Here is a 19432-nt window from a genome sequence, read left to right as displayed (position 1 = left end):
GCCCAGAGGGAACAGCCAGCTTTTCAGTAACAGTGCCGCCCAGAGGGAACAGCCAGCATTTCAGTAACAGCGCCGCCCAGAGGGAACAGCCAGCATTTCAGTAACAGCGCCGCCCAGAAGGAACAGCCAGCATTTCGGCAACAACGCTGCCCAGAGGGAACAGCCAGCATTTCCGTAACAACGCCGCCCAGAGGGAACAGCCAGCATTTCAGTAACAGTGCCGCCCAGAGGGAACAGCCAGCATTGCAGTAACAGCACCGCCCAGAAGGAACAGCCAGCATTTCGGCAACAACGCCGCCCAGAGGGAACAGCCAGCATTTCCATAACAGCGCCACCCAGAGGGAACAGCCAGCATTTCAGTAACAGCGCCGCCCAGAGGGAACAGCCAGCATTTCAGTAACAGCGCCGCCCAGAGGGAACAGCCAGCATTTCGGCAACAACGCCGCCCAGAGGGAACAGCCAGCATTTCAGTAACAGCGCCGCCCAGAGGGAACGGCCAGCATTTCAGTAACAGCGCCGCCCAGAGGGAACGGCCAGCATTTCAGTAACAGCGCCGCCCAGAGGGAACGGCCAGCATTTCAGTAACAGCGCCGCCCAGAGGGAACGGCCAGCATTTCAGTAACAGCGCCGCCCAGAGGGAACGGCCAGCATTTCAGTAACAGCGCCGCCCAGAGGGAACGGCCAGCGTTTCAGTAACAGCGCCGCCCAGAGGGAACAGCCAGCATTTCAGCAACAGCGCCGCCCAGAGGGAACAGCCAGCGTTTCAGTAACAGCGCCGCCCAGAGGGAACAGCCAGCATTTCAGTAACAGCGCCGCCCAGAGGGAACAGCCAGCATTTCGGCAACAACGCCGCCCAGAGGGAACAGCCAGCATTTCCGTAACAACGCCGCCCAGAGGGAACAGCCAGCATTTTGGCAACAGCGCCGCCCAGAGGGAACAGCCAGCATTTCAGTAACAGCGCCGCCCAGAGGGAACAGCCAGCATTTCAGCAACAGCGCCGCCCAGAGGGAACAGCCAGCATTTCAGTAACAGCGCCCCCCAGAGGGAACAGCCAGCATTGCAGTAACAGCGCCGCCCAGAGGGAACAGCCAGCATTTCAGCAACAGTGCCGCCCAGAGGGAACAGCCAGCATTGCAGTAACAGCGCCGCCCAGAGGGAACAGCCAGCATTTCAGCAACAGCGCCGCCCAGAGGGAACAGCCAGCATTTCAGCAACAGTGCCGCCCAGAGGGAACAGCCAGCATTGCAGTAACAGCACCGCCCAGAAGGAACAGCCAGCATTTCGGCAACAACGCCGCCCAGAGGGAACAGCCAGCATTTCAGTAACAGCGCCGCCCAGAGGGAACAGCCAGCATTTCAGTAACAGCGCCGCCCAGAGGGAACAGCCAGCTTTTCAGTAACAGTGCCGCCCAGAGGGAACAGCCAGCATTTCAGTAACAGCGCCGCCCAGAGGGAACAGCCAGCATTTCAGTAACAGCGCCGCCCAGAAGGAACAGCCAGCATTTCGGCAACAACGCTGCCCAGAGGGAACAGCCAGCATTTCCGTAACAACGCCGCCCAGAGGGAACAGCCAGCATTTCAGTAACAGTGCCGCCCAGAGGGAACAGCCAGCATTGCAGTAACAGCACCGCCCAGAAGGAACAGCCAGCATTTCGGCAACAACGCCGCCCAGAGGGAACAGCCAGCATTTCCATAACAGCGCCACCCAGAGGGAACAGCCAGCATTTCAGTAACAGCGCCGCCCAGAGGGAACAGCCAGCATTTCAGTAACAGCGCCGCCCAGAGGGAACAGCCAGCATTTCGGCAACAACGCCGCCCAGAGGGAACAGCCAGCATTTCAGTAACAGCGCCGCCCAGAGGGAACGGCCAGCATTTCAGTAACAGCGCCGCCCAGAGGGAACGGCCAGCATTTCAGTAACAGCGCCGCCCAGAGGGAACGGCCAGCATTTCAGTAACAGCGCCGCCCAGAGGGAACGGCCAGCATTTCAGTAACAGCGCCGCCCAGAGGGAACGGCCAGCGTTTCAGTAAAAGCGCCGCCCAGAGGGAACAGCCAGCATTTCAGCAACAGCGCCGCCCAGAGGGAACAGCCAGCGTTTCAGTAACAGCGCCGCCCAGAGGGAACAGCCAGCATTTCAGTAACAGCGCCGCCCAGAGGGAACAGCCAGCATTTCGGCAACAACGCCGCCCAGAGGGAACAGCCAGCATTTCCGTAACAACGCCGCCCAGAGGGAACAGCCAGCATTTCCGTAACAACGCCGCCCAGAGGGAACAGCCAGCATTTCGGCAACAGCGCCGCCCAGAGGGAACGGCCAGCATTTCGGTAACAGCGCCGCCCAGAGGGAACAGCCAGCATTTCAGCAACAGCGCCGCCCAGAGGGAACAGCCAGCGTTTCAGTAACAGCGCCGCCCAGAGGGAACAGCCAGCGTTTCAGTAACAGCGCCGCCCAGAGGGAACAGCCAGCGTTTCAGTAACAGCGCCGCCCAGAGGGAACAGCCAGCATTTCCGTAACAATGCCGCCCAGAGGGAACAGCCAGCATTTCCGTAACAACGCCGCCCAGAGGGAACAGCCAGCATTTTGGCAACAGCGCCGCCCAGAGGGAACAGCCAGCATTTCAGTAACAGCGCCGCCCAGAGGGAACAGCCAGCATTTCAGTAACAGCGCCGCCCAGAGGGAACAGCCAGCATTTCAGCAACAGCGCCGCCCAGAGGGAACAGCCAGCATTTCAGTAACAGCGCCGCCCAGAGGGAACAGCCAGCATTTCAGTAACAGCGCCGCCCAGAGGGAACAGCCAGCATTTCCGTAACAATGCCGCCCAGAGGGAACAGCCAGCATTTCCGTAACAACGCCGCCCAGAGGGAACAGCCAGCATTTTGGCAACAGCGCCGCCCAGAGGGAACAGCCAGCATTTCAGTAACAGCGCCACCCAGAGGGAACAGCCAGCATTTCAGTAACAGCGCCGCCCAGAGGGAACAGCCAGCATTTCAGCAACAGCGCCGCCCAGAGGGAACAGCCAGCATTTCAGTAACAGCGCCGCCCAGAGGGAACAGCCAGCGTTTCAGTAACAGCGCCGCCCAGAGGGAACAGCCAGCGTTTCAGTAACAGCGCCGCCCAGAGGGAACAGCCAGCGTTTCAGTAACAGCGCCGCCCAGAGGGAACAGCCAGCGTTTCAGTAACAGCGCCGCCCAGAGGGAACAGCCAGCGTTTCAGTAACAGCGCCGCCCAGAGGGAACAGCCAGCGTTTCAGTAACAGCGCCGCCCAGAGGGAACAGCCAGCGTTTCAGTAACAGCGCCGCCCAGAGGGAACAGCCAGCGTTTCAGTAACAGCGCCGCCCAGAGGGAACAGCCAGCGTTTCAGTAACAGCGCCGCCCAGAGGGAACAGCCAGCGTTTCAGTAACAGCGCCGCCCAGAGGGAACAGCCAGCGTTTCAGTAACAGCGCCGCCCAGAGGGAACAGCCAGCGTTTCAGTAACAGCGCCGCCCAGAGGGAACAGCCAGCGTTTCAGTAACAGCGCCGCCCAGAGGGAACAGCCAGCGTTTCAGTAACAGCGCCGCCCAGAGGGAACAGCCAGCGTTTCAGTAACAGCGCCGCCCAGAGGGAACAGCCAGCGTTTCAGTAACAGCGCCGCCCAGAGGGAACAGCCAGCGTTTCAGTAACAGCGCCCCCCAGAGGGAACAGCCAGCGTTTCAGTAACAGCACCGCCCAGAGGGAACAGCCAGCGTTTCAGTAACAGCACCGCCCAGAGGGAACAGCCAGCATTTCTGCGTTACAGACTCTCAGACATTGGGCTACTATATATATGATGCATGATCCAGTCCTAGTTCTAAATGTTCCCATCATTGGTGTTTCCTGATCTCTCTCTATGATAAAAAATCGAAGACTTTGTCTACACTACAACATTTTGTCTGCAAAAGCTGCCTGTTGCAGACAAAATGGGAAAGTGTACACACTGTAAAACTGCTTTTGGTAACAAAACTCAGCTGTTTTGCAGACAAAATAAAACCACCTCAGGGAGTGGCATAACGTTAAACTGACACAAAGCATCAGTGTAGGCCAGTGGTTCCCAGCTTGTGGTCCTCTGGCCCCTGGTGGCCTGTGACACTACTGCAGAGGCTGTGTGGAAAGTTTAAAAATAAGGATCGGGCCCACCATGGTGGGCCCGATCCTTACTTTTCTTTTCCTTTTCTTTTTTTCCTCCCGCAGGGAGGAGGGTCAGTAAAATTTTAATAGATTGAAAAGGTGTCCGTATGCCCAAAAAGGTTGGGAATCACTATGTAGGCACTACTGTTTGTTTTGTCTACATAATTGGCTTCCACCAGTATCCCACAATACCGGTCATGACTACTCTGCTTAGTGTTTTGATCTCTGCTGCCCTGCAGACATGTGCCCCTCTCCATTCAAAGATCTTAAATACCAGAAGTGGAAGGGACCTCAAGAGATCATCAAGTCCAGTCTGCTGCCTTCATGGCAAGACCAAGCACCATCTAGATCACCCTGCTAGATGCTTGTCTAACCTGTTCTTAAATATCTCCAGGGATGGAGATTCCCCGACCTCCTTAGGCAATTTATGCCAATGTGTAACCACTCTGACAGGAAGTTTTTCTCACTGTCCACCCTAAACCTCCCTTGCCGCAATTTAAGCTCATTGCCATTGTATCCAACAGCTGAGTGAGCTGCTCTATTTGGGGAACAAAGGAGCAAATCATTCGACTGCTCCTGCTCTGCACTGTACTAGAAACATAGTGGCTGTCACAGGGTGGGAGAAGGAGACTGCTGACCTGTTTTGACATCCCTCAGTGGGAATATCTCAGAGAACCGCTCAGGATGCCTCTCCTGGCAGGAGGGAGGCTTTGGGGGAATTCTGAAGGACTCACAGAACCATAGGCAGGCAGGCAGAGCGGGCTGCTTCTAGAGAGACTGATGTGCTGAGCAAAGCCAAGGGCTAACTTGGGGCAGTGGGTTTCACTCTCTCCACCTCAGGTCAGCCTTCTGTCTCCCCTACCCCAAACACACCACTCTCTGTCGAAAAGCAGCTGACAATGTACCAGGATGGCCCCTGGAACAATGGAATTGAGAAATCTGTATCCTGTGACATTGTACCTGCTCCATGGGGCATTGTAAACCCTTTCCAAAGCCCCCACAGCCAGTGGCGCTGTGGGATAGCTACCACAGTGCACTGCTTTCCATCATAGTGCAAGAGCTGACACAAGGAGCTAGTGCAGATGATCAACAGTAGGTTTCATTAAAATATTTTAATTAAAGTGGCATAACTTTTACTGACAAAACTTTGAGGTGTAATTGGGGTTGGTCCTGCTTTGGACAGGGGGTTGGACTCAGTGACCTCCTGAGGTCTCTTCCAGCCCTAAGTTTCTATGAAAAGGCCTAAGTGAGGCGTTCTCCTTGGCAAGCAACTTTTACTGGGATTCAGCCACGATTTCCTGTGCATTTCTTCCCATTCCTTCTACTGTCTCCTCCCTACGTTTCTCAGCCTGACATCCTCCATCCGTGAAGGTGGATTTTTTGCCGGTTCTTTTGTATGGTTTGGAAATGAGAATAGATGCTCTGTAGTGTCTGGCTGTCTTGAGTTGCTCTTTACCCTTGAAAGCTCACGTTGATTTGGAGATGGTGCTTATTATGCCTTATGGGTTGGCTCAGGGTTGTCCAAAGGACACTGTGACCATAGACTGCTGTCCCTTGTCTCTTACAGTGATGGACATCACAGAAATCATCAAGGGAAAATGTGAGAGTGATGAGGACAAGCAGCATTTCATTCCTGTGCACCTGTGAGTAAAGCCAGCCCTTGTGAGCAGAGACGGAGGGGGGCTGCAAAGGCTGGGGTAGAAGGGCTGGGTTGAGACAGGCAGGACTTTCCATTCATGGGAGAAGAACTCAGCTGCCAAAGGGGAGCATTTTTGGATCAACTGACAGTCTCCCTCTCTTGGGTGGAAGGAGACACTGCCCACAACCAGGAGAAGATGAGCACAAGAAGAGGGTATTAAATTAGACTGAAAGAGGGAGGGGCTAGGGCGCATGCTCTAGCTGGGAGGTTGTGATGGACCGGGCCGAGTCTTGGCACAGCCATCGGCATCTGCTCAGGGCAAATTGCTGAAATTCGGGGCTCCTTACAGCCCCCAGACTGGAGATCTTCCCAAACTGGCCACAAATCAGTCCCACAGAGCGCTTCAGCTGCCTGCCTGGCCAGCCAGAAGCCTCACCAGCAAAACCCCTCTGACACCCCAGCAATATCCATGCCCCAAATGGCCCCAGGCCTCATACAAAGGTGAGGGGTTTTAGAGCCCAGGCTCACCTTCCCCGAACAAGTTCTGTCCGGTTCCAAGAAACCAGCCACAGATCCCAGGTCAAATTACACTCTGGACCTTACCCACAAATCACGCGAGCCAATCCTTTAGAATCTAACATCTAAAGGTTTATTACTAAAAGAAAGAAAAGCATGAGAGTAAGGTTGTTAAAGTATCATACATTACATTCATCGAATCTCCCAGTTCTTGATGCAGGCTCGCAGCAGAGATGTTATAACTGCTGGCTTAAATGTCCTTGGTGTACAGCCCATGTCAGGATGGGTCCACAGTTCTTTCCGGCTCGTTGATCCCTGCAATGCTGCATCTGGGATGAAGAGCTGAGCTGAGGATGCCACATGGCTCCTATATACCTCCTTCCTTGTCTCTTCTTCGCTGCAGCAGGTCACCTGGCCAGCGGCCTATCCCTGTGTTCCCTGCTGGTAGCCCTTAGGTATCAGTCCCATTCTTGAGGTGTGTCCTTGGCCTATAGAGGGCTAATGTTCCATGGACACTTTCTCATTAGCATGTCCATAGGCCGAGCATTCCAATTTTGACACAGAGTACATATTTATAACGTCACACCCAGACATTATACAGGTATATGAAAAGCATATATAGAATCAGAAGAAAGCAAGCTTTCATTTGACACCTCACATGACCCCCTTTGTATCAATGTTTTGGGGCAACCCCCCCACTGGTGCAACAGTCATCTGGCTGCTCCCCTAAAATCTAGTAACATGACAGAGGTGCTTATCATAGCAGTCCCAGCCAGCAGTACTCTCAGGCAGGCTGGCTGGCTATACATATGGCTCTCTGCCCTGCAGGGAGGAGAGAGGGAGAGGCTTCATGCGCTATCCCTGCCCCCAACAAAATCTCACAGCTCTTATTGGTCAGAAACTGGACAATGGGAGCTGAGGAATTATGCTGAACTGTCCTTGCCTCAGGAAAATCTCTCAGTTCCCACTGGCTGGTTTCCAGCCAATAGGAATTGAGAGATTTTGCTGGGGAGGGGGACAGCATGCTGAAGCCTCTCCCTCCTTCGCTTCTCCCCACAGTACGGAAAGCAACATTGACTAGCTAGCTGCTTTGACTGGCACCGTTCCCTGTTGCAGGGATGGGCGCGCGGGCCAGATCAAAAGACTTGTTGTGCCGAATCCAACCCGTGGGCCATATCTTGCCCACCCCGGACTACACAGATCACAAGTCTGATACAATCTAGTTATTCCTGTGTTGTTCTTCTAGTGCTTGTGCACATATATTTTCCATCCTAGGGGTATGCACATCCAGTGCACCTAAGACAGATTTTTCATAAACAGCATTGTTTGGGGACTCGGGGAAGTGTTTGTGCCCTGTGTGTACTCATTCCTCCAATCTACAGCATTAAGGACAAGGCTGCCCTGGTCAGCTCTCAATTTCTTTTCAATGCTTTTGGCTATGAGAGGGGCTGTGAGGCTCGCTGTGAGTTTCACTGTGTGACACACACATGCCCAGACAGGCGTATTATACCTATGTCTGACCAGCTTCTCAATACTTCACCAGAAGGATCTCTGTCAAAAGCTAAGAACTAGCTGATCATAATGGTCACTCTCTTGTTTGTACAGGAAATATTTGAAGAACTATGTAAAATATTGAACAGTACATTCCAAACTGTTAGCTCTGAAAACCCACCCCCATCTTATTTCCAAGTCAACCAAGATTGAGAAAATCAACATCTATTGAGGTAGCCCTTTGTTTCTAATCTGAACCAGATACAGACTAGCTCTCTGGACTGGAGAACAACTGCCCAGACTGACCAGTAGGGGAGAAATACTTGTTAGACTCGTTAATAAGTATAGGATATAGATTGAATTTTGTGGGTTTTTTACCTGTAATCTGAAGTTTCCAAATCCTATTACTTGCTCATATTAGAATCTTTAATGCAAGCTGTCACAAGCTTCCTAAGGAAATAGTTTTTTTCTAATATCTGTCTCTCAGTAGCTCTGGACCCACCAGTGGTCATAGGAGGGGCTTCCTGGTCATCTCTACTGTTGGTCCTCTGCTGCTGGTGGACTAGGTTCAGGAGCAATTGCATCATTAGGGGATGAGGATGAGATGGGAGCTGGGATCCAGTGTGGATCCACTTCAAGTTCCTCCTCTGCCTGCAGTTCAGAAACAGGAGGCAGCTCTGCTGTAGATGGGAATATCCCCACATGCACAATAAGGACTACAGTACCAGATGTCAACAAGGGGGATTGCCCAGAATTAGGATACCTAGAATGGGATCTGTCTCTCAAATGGTACCATTCCACCCTAGAGCCATGCCTGGAGTTCCAGGAGGTGATTGTCTAACTTGAATATGGCACTAGAGAGCTCTAAATGCTGCTCCCAGAGTCAGAAGACAATAAGAAACAATCTTCTGGTAGATGAGAAGCTGTGCCAGTTGAGGAAAGGGTGAGTGATTATCAAAGGCATTTGAAAGTCCGAGTATATTATATTCGCTGGATCCCCTTGTCAACATGCTTGCTGATTCCCTCGAAGAATTCTAATAGATTGGTGAGACAGGATTTCTCTTTTAAAAAGCTGTGGTGACTCTTCCCCAACAAATCATGTTCATCTATGTATCTAATAATTCTGATCTTTAAAATAGTTTCTACTGTTTGTCTGGTAAGGAAGTTAGGCGTAGCAGTCTAATTGCCAGGATCACCTCTGGAGCCATTTTTAAAAATTAGCTATCCTCCAGTCATCTGGTGCAGAAGCTAATTTAAATGATAGATTACATTCCACAGTTAATGTTCTGCTATTTTTCTTTGAGTTCCTTCCAAACTCTTGGGAGAGTTCCATCTGGTCCTGATGACTTAGTACTCTTTTATTGATCAATTTGTTCCAAATCCTCCTTCATTGACATCTCAGACTGGGACAGTTCCTCAGATTTGTCACCTAAAGAGAACAGTTCAAGTGTGGGAATCTCCCTCGCATCCTTTGTGGTGACTTTCACTCATTAGTAAGGATGTTAAGTTTAGAGTAATTAGCGAATCGAATAGTTGATGCAATTTGCATTGACTATTCAATTAGTCGATAAGGGCACTTCTGCCTTTGAAATTTAGCAAGAACCAGCAGGGCTCTTGCTACATTTCAAAGGCAGAAGCGCCGTGGGGAGCACAGGGCCAACGGGGAACTCAAGCAGTCCCCCACTGGCCCCGCACTCCCTGCTTCTGAACTGTAAAAGAGCCCCCTCGGGAGGGAGGGGGAAGAGAGAGCTCTTGCTACATTTCAGAAGCAGAAATGCTGTGGGTGCAGGGGGCAAGCGGGAGACTCAAGCAGTCCCCCACTGGCCCCGCACTCCCTGCTTTTGTAAGGTACAAGAGCTGTCTCCCCCCCGAGGGGGTTCAAAGGCAGGGAGTGCAGGGCCAGCCAGGGACTGCTTGAGTTCCCCATTGGCCCCCTGCACTCAAGGCGTTTCTGCTTCTGAAATGTAGCAAGACCCTCACTCTTGCTACGTTTCAAAGGTGGAAGCATTGCCAATTTCCTGATGCGCCCCTACCCCCTCACAGAGACGGTGCTGGGAGGAACCAGCTTTTAAGCTACCAGAAAAATTTAGCAGTAACAAATCACCGGGACCAGATGGTTCTGAAAACTCAAACATGAAATTGAGGAACTATTTACTGTGGTTTGTATCCTATCCTTTAAATCAGCTTCTGTACCCAAAGACTGGAAGACAGCTAATATAACACCAATATTTAAAAAGGGCTCTAGAGGCGATCCTGGCAATTACAGATCGGTAAGTCTAATGTCAGTTCTGGGCAAATTAGTTAAAACAATAGTAAAAAATAAAATTGTCAGACACATAGAAGAACATCATTTGTTGGGCAAAAGTCAGCATGGTTTCTGTAAAGGGAAATCATGTGTCTTACTAATCTATTAGGCTATGTCTACACTCGTGGCTTCGTGCATCAGAAGTATGCAAATGAGGCTAAGTGTGGAATATCACTAAGCCTCATTTGCATACCTAATGAGCTGTCATTTGCAGAAGAGGCTCTTGCGCCAGAAGGAGCTGTCTACACCACCCCCTGTTGCGCAAGAAAAACCCTCTTGCACAATGCTGTTATGCCGATTATTTTCAGGAATAATGGCATTGCGCAAGAGGGTTTTTCTTGTGCAAGAAGGGGCAGTGTAGACAGCTCCTTCTGGCGTAAGAGCCTCTTCTACAAAAATAGTGACTCATTAAGTATGCAAATGAGGCTCAACGATATTCCATGCTTAGGCTCATTTGCATATTTCTCATGCAAGAAGCCGTGAGTGTAGACATAGCCCTAGAGTTCTTTGAAGGGGTTAACAAACATGTGGACAAGGGGGATCCAGTAGATAGTATACTTAGATTTTCAGAAAGCCTTTGACAAGGTCCCTCACCAAAGACTCTTGTGTAAATTACATTGTCATGGGATAAGAGGGAAGATCCATCCATGGATTAAGAACTGGTTAAAAGTCAGGAAACAAAGGGTAGGAATAAGTGGTAAATTTTCAGACTGGAGCGGTATAACTAGTGGTGTTCCCCAAGGGTCAGTCCTAGGACCAATCCTATTCAACTTACTCATAAACGATCTAGAGAAAGGGGTAAGCAGTGAGGTGGCAAAGTTTGTAGACGATACTAAACTGTTCAAGCTAGTTAAGACCAAAGCAGACTGTGAAGAACTTCAAAAAGATCTCAACAAACTGAGTGATTGGGCAACAAAATGGCAAATGAAATGTAATGTGGATAAGTGTAAAGCAATGCACATTGGAAACAATAACCCCAACAATACATACAATAGTATGGGGGCTAATTTAGCTACACCTAATCAGAAAAGAGATCTTGGAATTATCGTGGATAGTTCTCTGAAAATGTCCATGCAGTGTGCAATGGCAGTCAAAAAAGCTAATAGGATGTTAGGCATTATTAAGAAAGGGATAGAACATAAGACAGAATGGGCTTGTCTACATTGGCCCCTTTTCCGGAAGGGGCATGCTAATTTTTCAGATCGTAATAGGGAAATCTGCGGGGGATTTAAATATCCCCCGCGGCATTTAAATAAAAATGTCCGCCGCTTTTTTCCGGCTTTTAGAAAAGCCGGAAAAGAGCGTCTACACTGGCCCCGATCCGGCCCGATACTCCGGAAAAAAGCCCTTTTCCGGAGGATCTCTTATTCCTACTTCAAAGTGTAGGAATAAGAGATCCTCCGGAAAAGGGCTTTTTTCCGGAGGATCGGGCCGGATCGGGGCCAGTGTAGACGCTCTTTTCCGGCTTTTCTAAAAGCCGGAAAAAAGCGGCGGACATTTTTATTTAAATGCCGCGGGGGATATTTAAATCCCCCGCGGATTTCCCTATTACGATCTGAAAAATTAGCATGCCCCTTCCGGAAAAGGGGCCAATGTAGACGTAGCCAATATCTTACCGCCCCTGTATAAAACTATGATACGCCCACATCTTGAATACTGTGTACAGATGTGGTCTCCTCACCTCAAAAAAAGATATTTTGGCCTTGGAAAGGGTTCAGAAAAGGGCAACTAAAATCATTAGGGGTTTGGAATGGGTCCATATGAAGAGAAGTTAAAGCGACTGGGGACTGGAGACTAAGGGGGGATATGATAGAGGGCTAGAAAATCATGAGTGGTGTGGAGAGGGTGAATAAAGAAAGGTTATTTATTAGTTCCCATAATAGAAGAACTAGAGGACACCAAATGAAATTAATGGGTAGCAGATTTAAAACTATTAAAAGAAAGTTCTCCTTCACACGGCACATAGTCAACCTGTGGAACTCCTTGCCAGAGGAGGCTGTGAAGGCTAGGACTATAACAGAGTTTAAAGAGAAGCTAGATAATTTCATGGAGGTTAGGTCCATAAAAGGCTATTGGCCAGGGGATAGAAATGATATCCCTGGCCTCTGTTTGTCAGAAGCTGGAGATGGATGGCACGAGACAAATTGCTTGATCATTGTCTTCGGTCCACCCCCTCCGGGGCACCTGGTGCCGGCCAGTCGGCAGACAGGCTTCTGGGCTAGATGGACCTTTGGTCTGACCCAGTACGGCCACTCTTATGAATTATTTAAAAGGGGTAGAATATAAAACAGAATATCTTACTGCCCCTGTATAAAACTATTGTATGCCCACATCTTGAATACTGCGTACAGATGTGGTCTCCTCAGCTCAGAAAAAAAAAAAGAGAAGATATTTTGGCATTAGAAAAGGGCAACTAAAATGATTAGGGGTTTGGAATGGGTTCCCTATGAGGAGAGGTTAAAGCGAGTGGAACTTTTCAGTTTGGAAAAGAGGAGACTGAGGGGGGATATGATAAAAGTATATAAAATCATGAGGACTATGTACACACTGGCAGCTTCTTGCACAAGAAAATGTTGTGCAAGGGTTCTTGTGTAAGAAGTCTTGCGCAAGAAAACGTCCACACTGCCATGTGGGAGCTGTGCTTTTGTACAAGAGCATGTGCTTTTGTGCACAAGCATCCATGGACGCTCTCTTGTGCAAGAAAGCTCTGACGGCCATTTTAGCCATAAGGCTTTCTTGCGCAAGAAATCCCTGCTGAGTGTCCACAGTGCCCTCTTGTGCAAGAGCTCCTGCGTAAGAGGGCTTACACCTGTTAAAGAGCATAGCTCTTGCGCAAGGAGCCCTCTTGCCATGCCATACTGTAAATTTCCTTGCGCAAGAGCAGGCAATCAGTCTGGATGCTCTGGATTCTTGTGCAAGAATGGCTGTACTTACGCAAGAAGCCGCGAGTGTAGACATAGCTGAGTGGTGTGGAGAGGGTGAATAAAGAAAAGTTATTTACTTGTTCCCATAATATAAGGACCAGAGGACACAAAATGAAATTAATGGGTAGCAGGTTTAAAACTAATAAAAGAAAGTTCTTCTTCACACAGCGTGTAGTCAACCTGTGGAACTCCTTGCCAGAGGAGGCTGTGAAGGCTAGGACTAGAACAGAGTTTAAAGAGAAGCTAGATAATTTCATGGAGGTTAGGTCCATAAAAGGCTGAGGGCATCCGCTCAGGACAAATTGCTCAAACTCGGGGCTCCTTACAGCCCCAGACTGGAGACCTTCCCAAATAGGCCACGAGCCAGTCACACCGAGCGCTCCAGCTTCCAATCTGGCCAGCCAGAAGCCTCACGAGCAAAACCCCTCTGATACCCCAGCTCTTCCAGTGCCACAGTCAGCCCCAGGCCTAACACCCAGGTGAGGGGTTATAGAGCCCAATCTCACCTACCCTGAATGGGTTCTTCTGGTCCCAAGAAACCAACCACAGGTCCCGATCAATTTACACTCTGGATCTTACCCACAAATCACGCTGAGCCAGTCCTTTAGAATCTACAATCTAAATGTTTATTACTAAAAGAAAGAAAAGCACGAGAGTAAGGTAGTTAAGGGATCATACATTACATGCATCGAGAACCGGGAGATTCGATGCAGGCTCATAGCAGAGATGTTATAACTGCTGGCTTAAAAGTCTCTGGTGTACATTCTATGTCAGGATGGGTCCACAGTTCTTTCCCGCTCGTTGTTCCCTGCAAGGTTGCATCTGGGATCAGTAGTTGAACTCAAGACCAGATGGAGGGTGCCACATGGCACTTATAGACCTCTCCTGGCCAGAGCAGGTTACTGCAGGTCACATGGTCCACTGACCTATCCTTGTGTCCAAAGTCAGCAATCATTGTTCTGGCTGGTCTGCAGGCATCAGTCACATTCCTGAGGGGTGAATTGGCACCTAGAGCCTCATTGTCCCCTTGCTAACTAGCATAGCCATTGGCGGAGCATTCCTTGCCCATTGCTCAGCCAGAGAGAATGGTCCAGCATCCACCCAGAGTGCATGTTTATAACCCCCCACACAGATATTACACAAGTACACGAATAGCACACACAGAATCAGTAGAACAGAAGCTTTCATGTGACATGGCCCCCTTTGTATACACTTTGGGGCAAATACCCCCCCCATGGGTGCAGCAGTGATCTGGCTGCTCCCCTTAAAATCCAGTAACGTGACAGAGGGGACCAGGGCAGCCCTGCTCCTTATGCCTCTTATTGGAGGCAGGAGAACAATCTGGGTGCATGTGTGACCAGAACGGGTGCTGGTCAGAAATCTCTGACTTGAGTGCATACCCCCCCCCAGGCTGTGTCTAGACTCGCCAGTTTTTCCGGAAAATCAGCCGCTTTTCCGGAAAAACTTGCCAGCTGTCTACACCTGTCACTTGAATTTCTGCAACAGCACTGACTTCCTACTGTAAGAAATCAGTGCTTCTTGCGGAAATACTATGCTGCTCCCGTTCAGGCAAAAGTCTCTTTTGTGCAAAGCTTTTGCGCAAAAGGGCCAGTGTAGACAGCTCAGATTTGTTTTCCGCAAAAAAGCCCCGATCACGAAAATAGCGATTGGGGCTTTTTTGCGGAAGAGTTTGTCTAGATTGGCATGGACGCTTTTCCGCAAAAAGTGCTTTTGCGGAAAAGCGTCCATGCCAATCTAGATGCTCTGTCGCGAAAATGCTTTTAACGGAAAAGTTTTCCGTTAAAAGCATTTCCGGAAAATCATGCCAGTGTAGACACAGCCCTAGAGTGGAAGATTCATGTGCACCACAATAGCTCACAGAGCCACTTACTGTACAAGTTCACATGCTCCTGTTCCCAAATCCCTTTCTGTGGGGGGAGAGTATGGGATTCCCCACATACTCCTCCCTAGCTGGAAGGAAATGAGGCCCACCTCCCTTCCCCATGTGCTTCTGTTGTGTTTTAGGGTAACAGCTGAGAATGATTTCCTTCATAACCTGGTGAAGAAGGCAGTGGAGGGGAAGGAGATCAACCACAAAGGACAAGGTAAGGGCCTTATGCTTCGGGTTGCCAGATGGACTCCCGAAAAAATACCAAACACATGGGCTAAAAATGTGTCGAGCAAAAAAGCAAAAACCCAAAAACAAAACAAAAAAAACCAAAAAAACCCACCCACACCAAACACACATCCTGTGTGGCTACTACCAAGAGTCACCAAGCTGGGAACAAGGGGGAGGCAGCAGAGCCTGCTACCCAAAGCAGAGAGGGGCAGACCCCGGGAAAATACAATGGTAGGACGGGGTGGGGGTGTAGGACGGGGGAAGGGGGGGACAGGAACACACACAACCATGGGCAGGAAGGTGACAACTAACAAAGGATGAATATAGGCAAGCAACACGGGAATGCAGGGGCAAGATTAGAAAGGCAAAGGCACAAAATGAGATCAAACTAGCTACAGGCATAAAGGGAAACAAGAAGACCTTTTATAAATACATTAAAAGCAAGAGGAAGACCAAGGACAGGGTAGGCCCACTGCTTAGTGAGGAGGGAGAAGCAGTAACAGGAAACTTGGAAATGGTGGAGATGCTCAATGACTTCTTTGTTTCGGTCTTCACCGAGAAGTCTGGAGGTGTGCCTAACGTAGTGAATACAAGCAGTGAGAGGGTAAGTTTAGAAGATAGGATACACAAAGAACAAGTTAAAAATCACTTAGGAAAGTTAGATGTCAGCAAGTCACCAGGTCCTGATGAAATGCATCCCAGGATACTCAAGGAGCTGATAGAGGAGGTATCTGAGCCTTTAGCTATGATCTTTGAAAAATCATGGCAGACAGGGGAGATTCCAGAAGACTGGAAAAGGGCAAATATTGTGCCCATCTATAAAAAGGGGAATAAGAACAACCCAGGAAACTACAGACCGGTCAGTTTAACGTCTGTCCCAGGGAAGATAATGGAGCAGGTAATTAAGGAAATCCTATGCAAACACTTGGAAGGTAATAAAGTGATAGGGAATAGCCAGCATGGGTTTGTGAAGAACAAGTCATGCCAAACTAATCTGATAGCTTTCTTTGATAAGATAACGAGCCTTGTGGATAAGGGAGAAGCGGTGGATGTCATATACCTAGACTTTAGTAAGGCATTTGATACGGTCTCGCATGATATTCTTATCGATAAACTAGGCAAATATAACTTAGATAGGGCCACGATAAGGTGGGTACATAATTGGCTGGATAACCGTAGTCAGAGAGTTGTTGTTAACGGTTCTAAATCCTGCTGGAAAGGGATAACAAGTGGAGTTCCTCAAGGGTCTGTTTTGGGACCCGTACTGTTCAATATCTTCATCAATGATGTAGATATTGGGATAGAGAGTACGCTTATTAAGTTTGCAGATGATACCAAACTGGGTGGGGTTGCAACTTCTTTGGAGGATAGGGACATAATTCAAAATGACCTTAGCAAGTTAGAGAAATGGTCAGAGGTAAACAGGATGAGGTTTAATAAAGAGAAATGCAAAGTGCTCCACTTAGGAAGGAACAATCAGTTCCATACATACAAGATGGGAAGCGACTGTCTAGGAAGGAGCATGGCGGAAAGGGATCTAGGGGTCATAGTGGACCACAAGTTGAATATGAGTCAACAGTGTGATGCTGTTGCAAAAAAAGCAAATATGATTCTAGGTTGTATCAACAGGTGTGTTGTAAGCAAAACTCGTGAAGTCATTCTGCCGCTCTACTCTGCACTAGTTAGGCCTCAGCTGGAGTACTGTGTCCAGTTCTGGGAGCCACATTTCAAGAAAGATGTGGAGAAATTGGAAAGGGTACAGAGAAGAGCGACAAGAATGATTAAAGGTTTAGAGAACATGACCTATGAAGCCAGGCTTCATGAACTGGGCTTGTTTAGTTTGGAAAAAAGAAGATTAAGGGAGGACATGATAGCGGTTTTCAAATATCTAAAAGGGTGTCACAAGGAGGAAGGAGAAAATTTGTTCCTCTTGGTTTCTGAGGACAGGACAAGGAGTAATGGGCTTAAAGTGCAGCAGGGGAGGTTTAGATTGGACATTAGGAAAAAATTCCTAACTGTCAGGGTGGTCAAATATTGGAATAAATTGCCAAGGGAGGTGGTGGAATCTCCCTCTCCGGAGATATTTAAGAACAGGTTACATAGACATCTGTCAGGGATGGTGTAGACGGAGCTTGGTCCTGCCTTGAGGGCGGGGGGCTGGACTCGATGACCTCTCGAGGTCCCTTCTAGTCCTATTATTCTATGATTCTTTGATTCTATGACTCCCCCATAGCCAGGTCTTTGGGTGTCCCAGTGGGAAGAAGCAGAAATTCCACCCCAGTCAGTTTTGGCTGAGAGCCCATGGAAGGCACCTAACACAACCACAAAGTGCCTGTGGGCTTCTCTACTGGACTATGGCACTGCAAGGCGCTTGAACAGCGCTCAGGAGCAGGGATGGGGCTTCTCCCCTCCCCAACGCACCACCACTCCTCAGACGCAATCAGCTGAGGGTCCCAGCGCCCCTCCCAGCCACTGCCCTGCCCCCGCCATGCTTTGCACCCTACCGCAGACTCCCAGCCACTGCCCTGCCCCCGCCATGCTTTGCACCCTACCGCAGACTCCCAGCCACTGCCCTGCCCCCGCCATGCTTTGCACCCTACCGCAGACTCCCAGCCACTGCCCTACCCCCGCCATGCTTTGCACCCTTCCGCAGACTCCCAGCCACTGCCCTACCCCCGCCATGCTTTGCACCCTACCGCAGACTCCCAGCCACTGCCCTACCCCCGCCATGCTTTGCACCCTACCACAGACTCCCAGCCACTGCCCTACCCCCACCATGCTTTGCACCCTACCGCAGACTCCCAGCCACTGCCCTGCCCCCGCCATGCTTTGCACCCTACCACAGACTCCCAGCCACTGCCCTACCCCCGCCATGCTTTGCACCCTACCACAGACTCCCAGCCACTGCCCTACCCCCGCCATGCTTTGCACCCTACCGCAGACTCCCAGCCACTGCCCTGCCCCCGCCATGCTTTGCACCCTACCGCAGACTCCCAGCCACTGCCCTGCCCCCGCCATGCTTTGCACCCTACCGCAGACTCCCAGCCACTGCCCTGCCCCCGCCATGCTTTGCACCCTACCGCAGACTCCCAGCCACTGCCCTGCCCCCGCCATGCTTTGCACCCTACCGCAGACTCCCAGCCACTGCCCTGCCCCCGCCATGCTTTGCACCCTACCGCAGACTCCCAGCCACTGCCCTGCCCCCGCCATGCTTTGCACCCTACCGCAGACTCCCAGCCACTGCCCTGCCCCCGCCATGCTTTGCACCCTACCGCAGACTCCCAGCCACTGCCCTACCCCCGCCATGCTTTGCACCCTACCCCAGACTCCCAGCGCCGATCGCACCCCACCCAGCCACTGCCCTACCCCCGCGATGCTTTGCACCCTACCGCAGACTCCCAGCGCCGATCGCGCCCCTCCTCCCAGCCACTGCCCTACCCCCGCCATGCTTTGCACCCTACCGCAGACTCCCAGCCACTGCCCTACCCCCGCCATGCTTTGCACCCTACCACAGACTCCCAGCCACTGCCCTACCCCCGCCATGCTTTGCACCCTACCACAGACTCCCAGCCACTGCCCTACCCCCGCCATGCTTTGCACCCTACCACAGACTCCCAGCCACTGCCCTGCCCCCGCCATGCTTTGCACCCTACCGCAGACTCCCAGCCACTGCCCTGCCCCCGCCATGCTTTGCACCCTACCGCAGACTCCCAGCCACTGCCCTGCCCCCGCCATGCTTTGCACCCTACCGCAGACTCCCAGCCACTGCCCTACCCCCGCCATGCTTTGCACCCTACCACAGACTCCCAGCCACTGCCCTACCCCCGCCATGCTTTGCACCCTACCACAGACTCCCAGCCACTGCCCTGCCCCCGCCATGCTTTGCACCCTACCGCAGACTCCCAGCCACTGCCCTGCCCCCGCCATGCTTTGCACCCTACCGCAGACTCCCAGCCACTGCCCTGCCCCCGCCATGCTTTGCACCCTACCGCAGACTCCCAGCCACTGCCCTACCCCCGCCATGCTTTGCACCCTACCGCAGACTCCCAGCCACTGCCCTGCCCCCGCCATGCTTTGCACCCTACCGCAGACTCCCAGCCACTGCCCTACCCCCGCCATGCTTTGCACCCTACCGCAGACTCCCAGCCACTGCCCTACCCCCGCCATGCTTTGCACCCTACCGCAGACTCCCAGCGCCGATCGCGCCCAACCTCCCAGCCACTGCCCTACCCCTGCCATGCTTTGCACCCTACCGCAGACTCCCAGCGCCGATCGCGCCCCTCCTCCCAGCCACTGCC

The 19432-nt window shown here is 51.1% G+C and overlaps 1 protein-coding gene across 6 annotated transcripts in view; it reads left to right on the top strand.

Annotated features, from left to right (window-relative positions):
- Positions 1–19432, top strand: part of LOC102455798 (dedicator of cytokinesis protein 2-like) — a 427487-nt gene that overhangs the window by 65147 nt on the left and 342908 nt on the right. For all 6 annotated transcript variants that reach the window (XM_089777669.1, XM_089777670.1, XM_089777667.1 and 3 more), the window contains exons 11-12: positions 5708–5783; positions 15041–15120. In XM_089777669.1, coding sequence (XP_089633795.1) covers positions 5708–5783; positions 15041–15120 — 156 coding nt within the window. The remainder of the gene's footprint in view (positions 1–5707; positions 5784–15040; positions 15121–19432) is intronic.

This window comes from Pelodiscus sinensis, chromosome 4, assembly GCF_052426305.1.
Source record: "Pelodiscus sinensis isolate ZL-2025 chromosome 4, ASM5242630v1, whole genome shotgun sequence".
In the NCBI taxonomy this organism is placed as follows: domain Eukaryota; kingdom Metazoa; phylum Chordata; order Testudines; family Trionychidae; genus Pelodiscus; species Pelodiscus sinensis.
The sequence above is the reverse complement of the archived record's forward strand: the minus strand, read 5'-3'. Positions and strand labels throughout refer to the sequence as shown.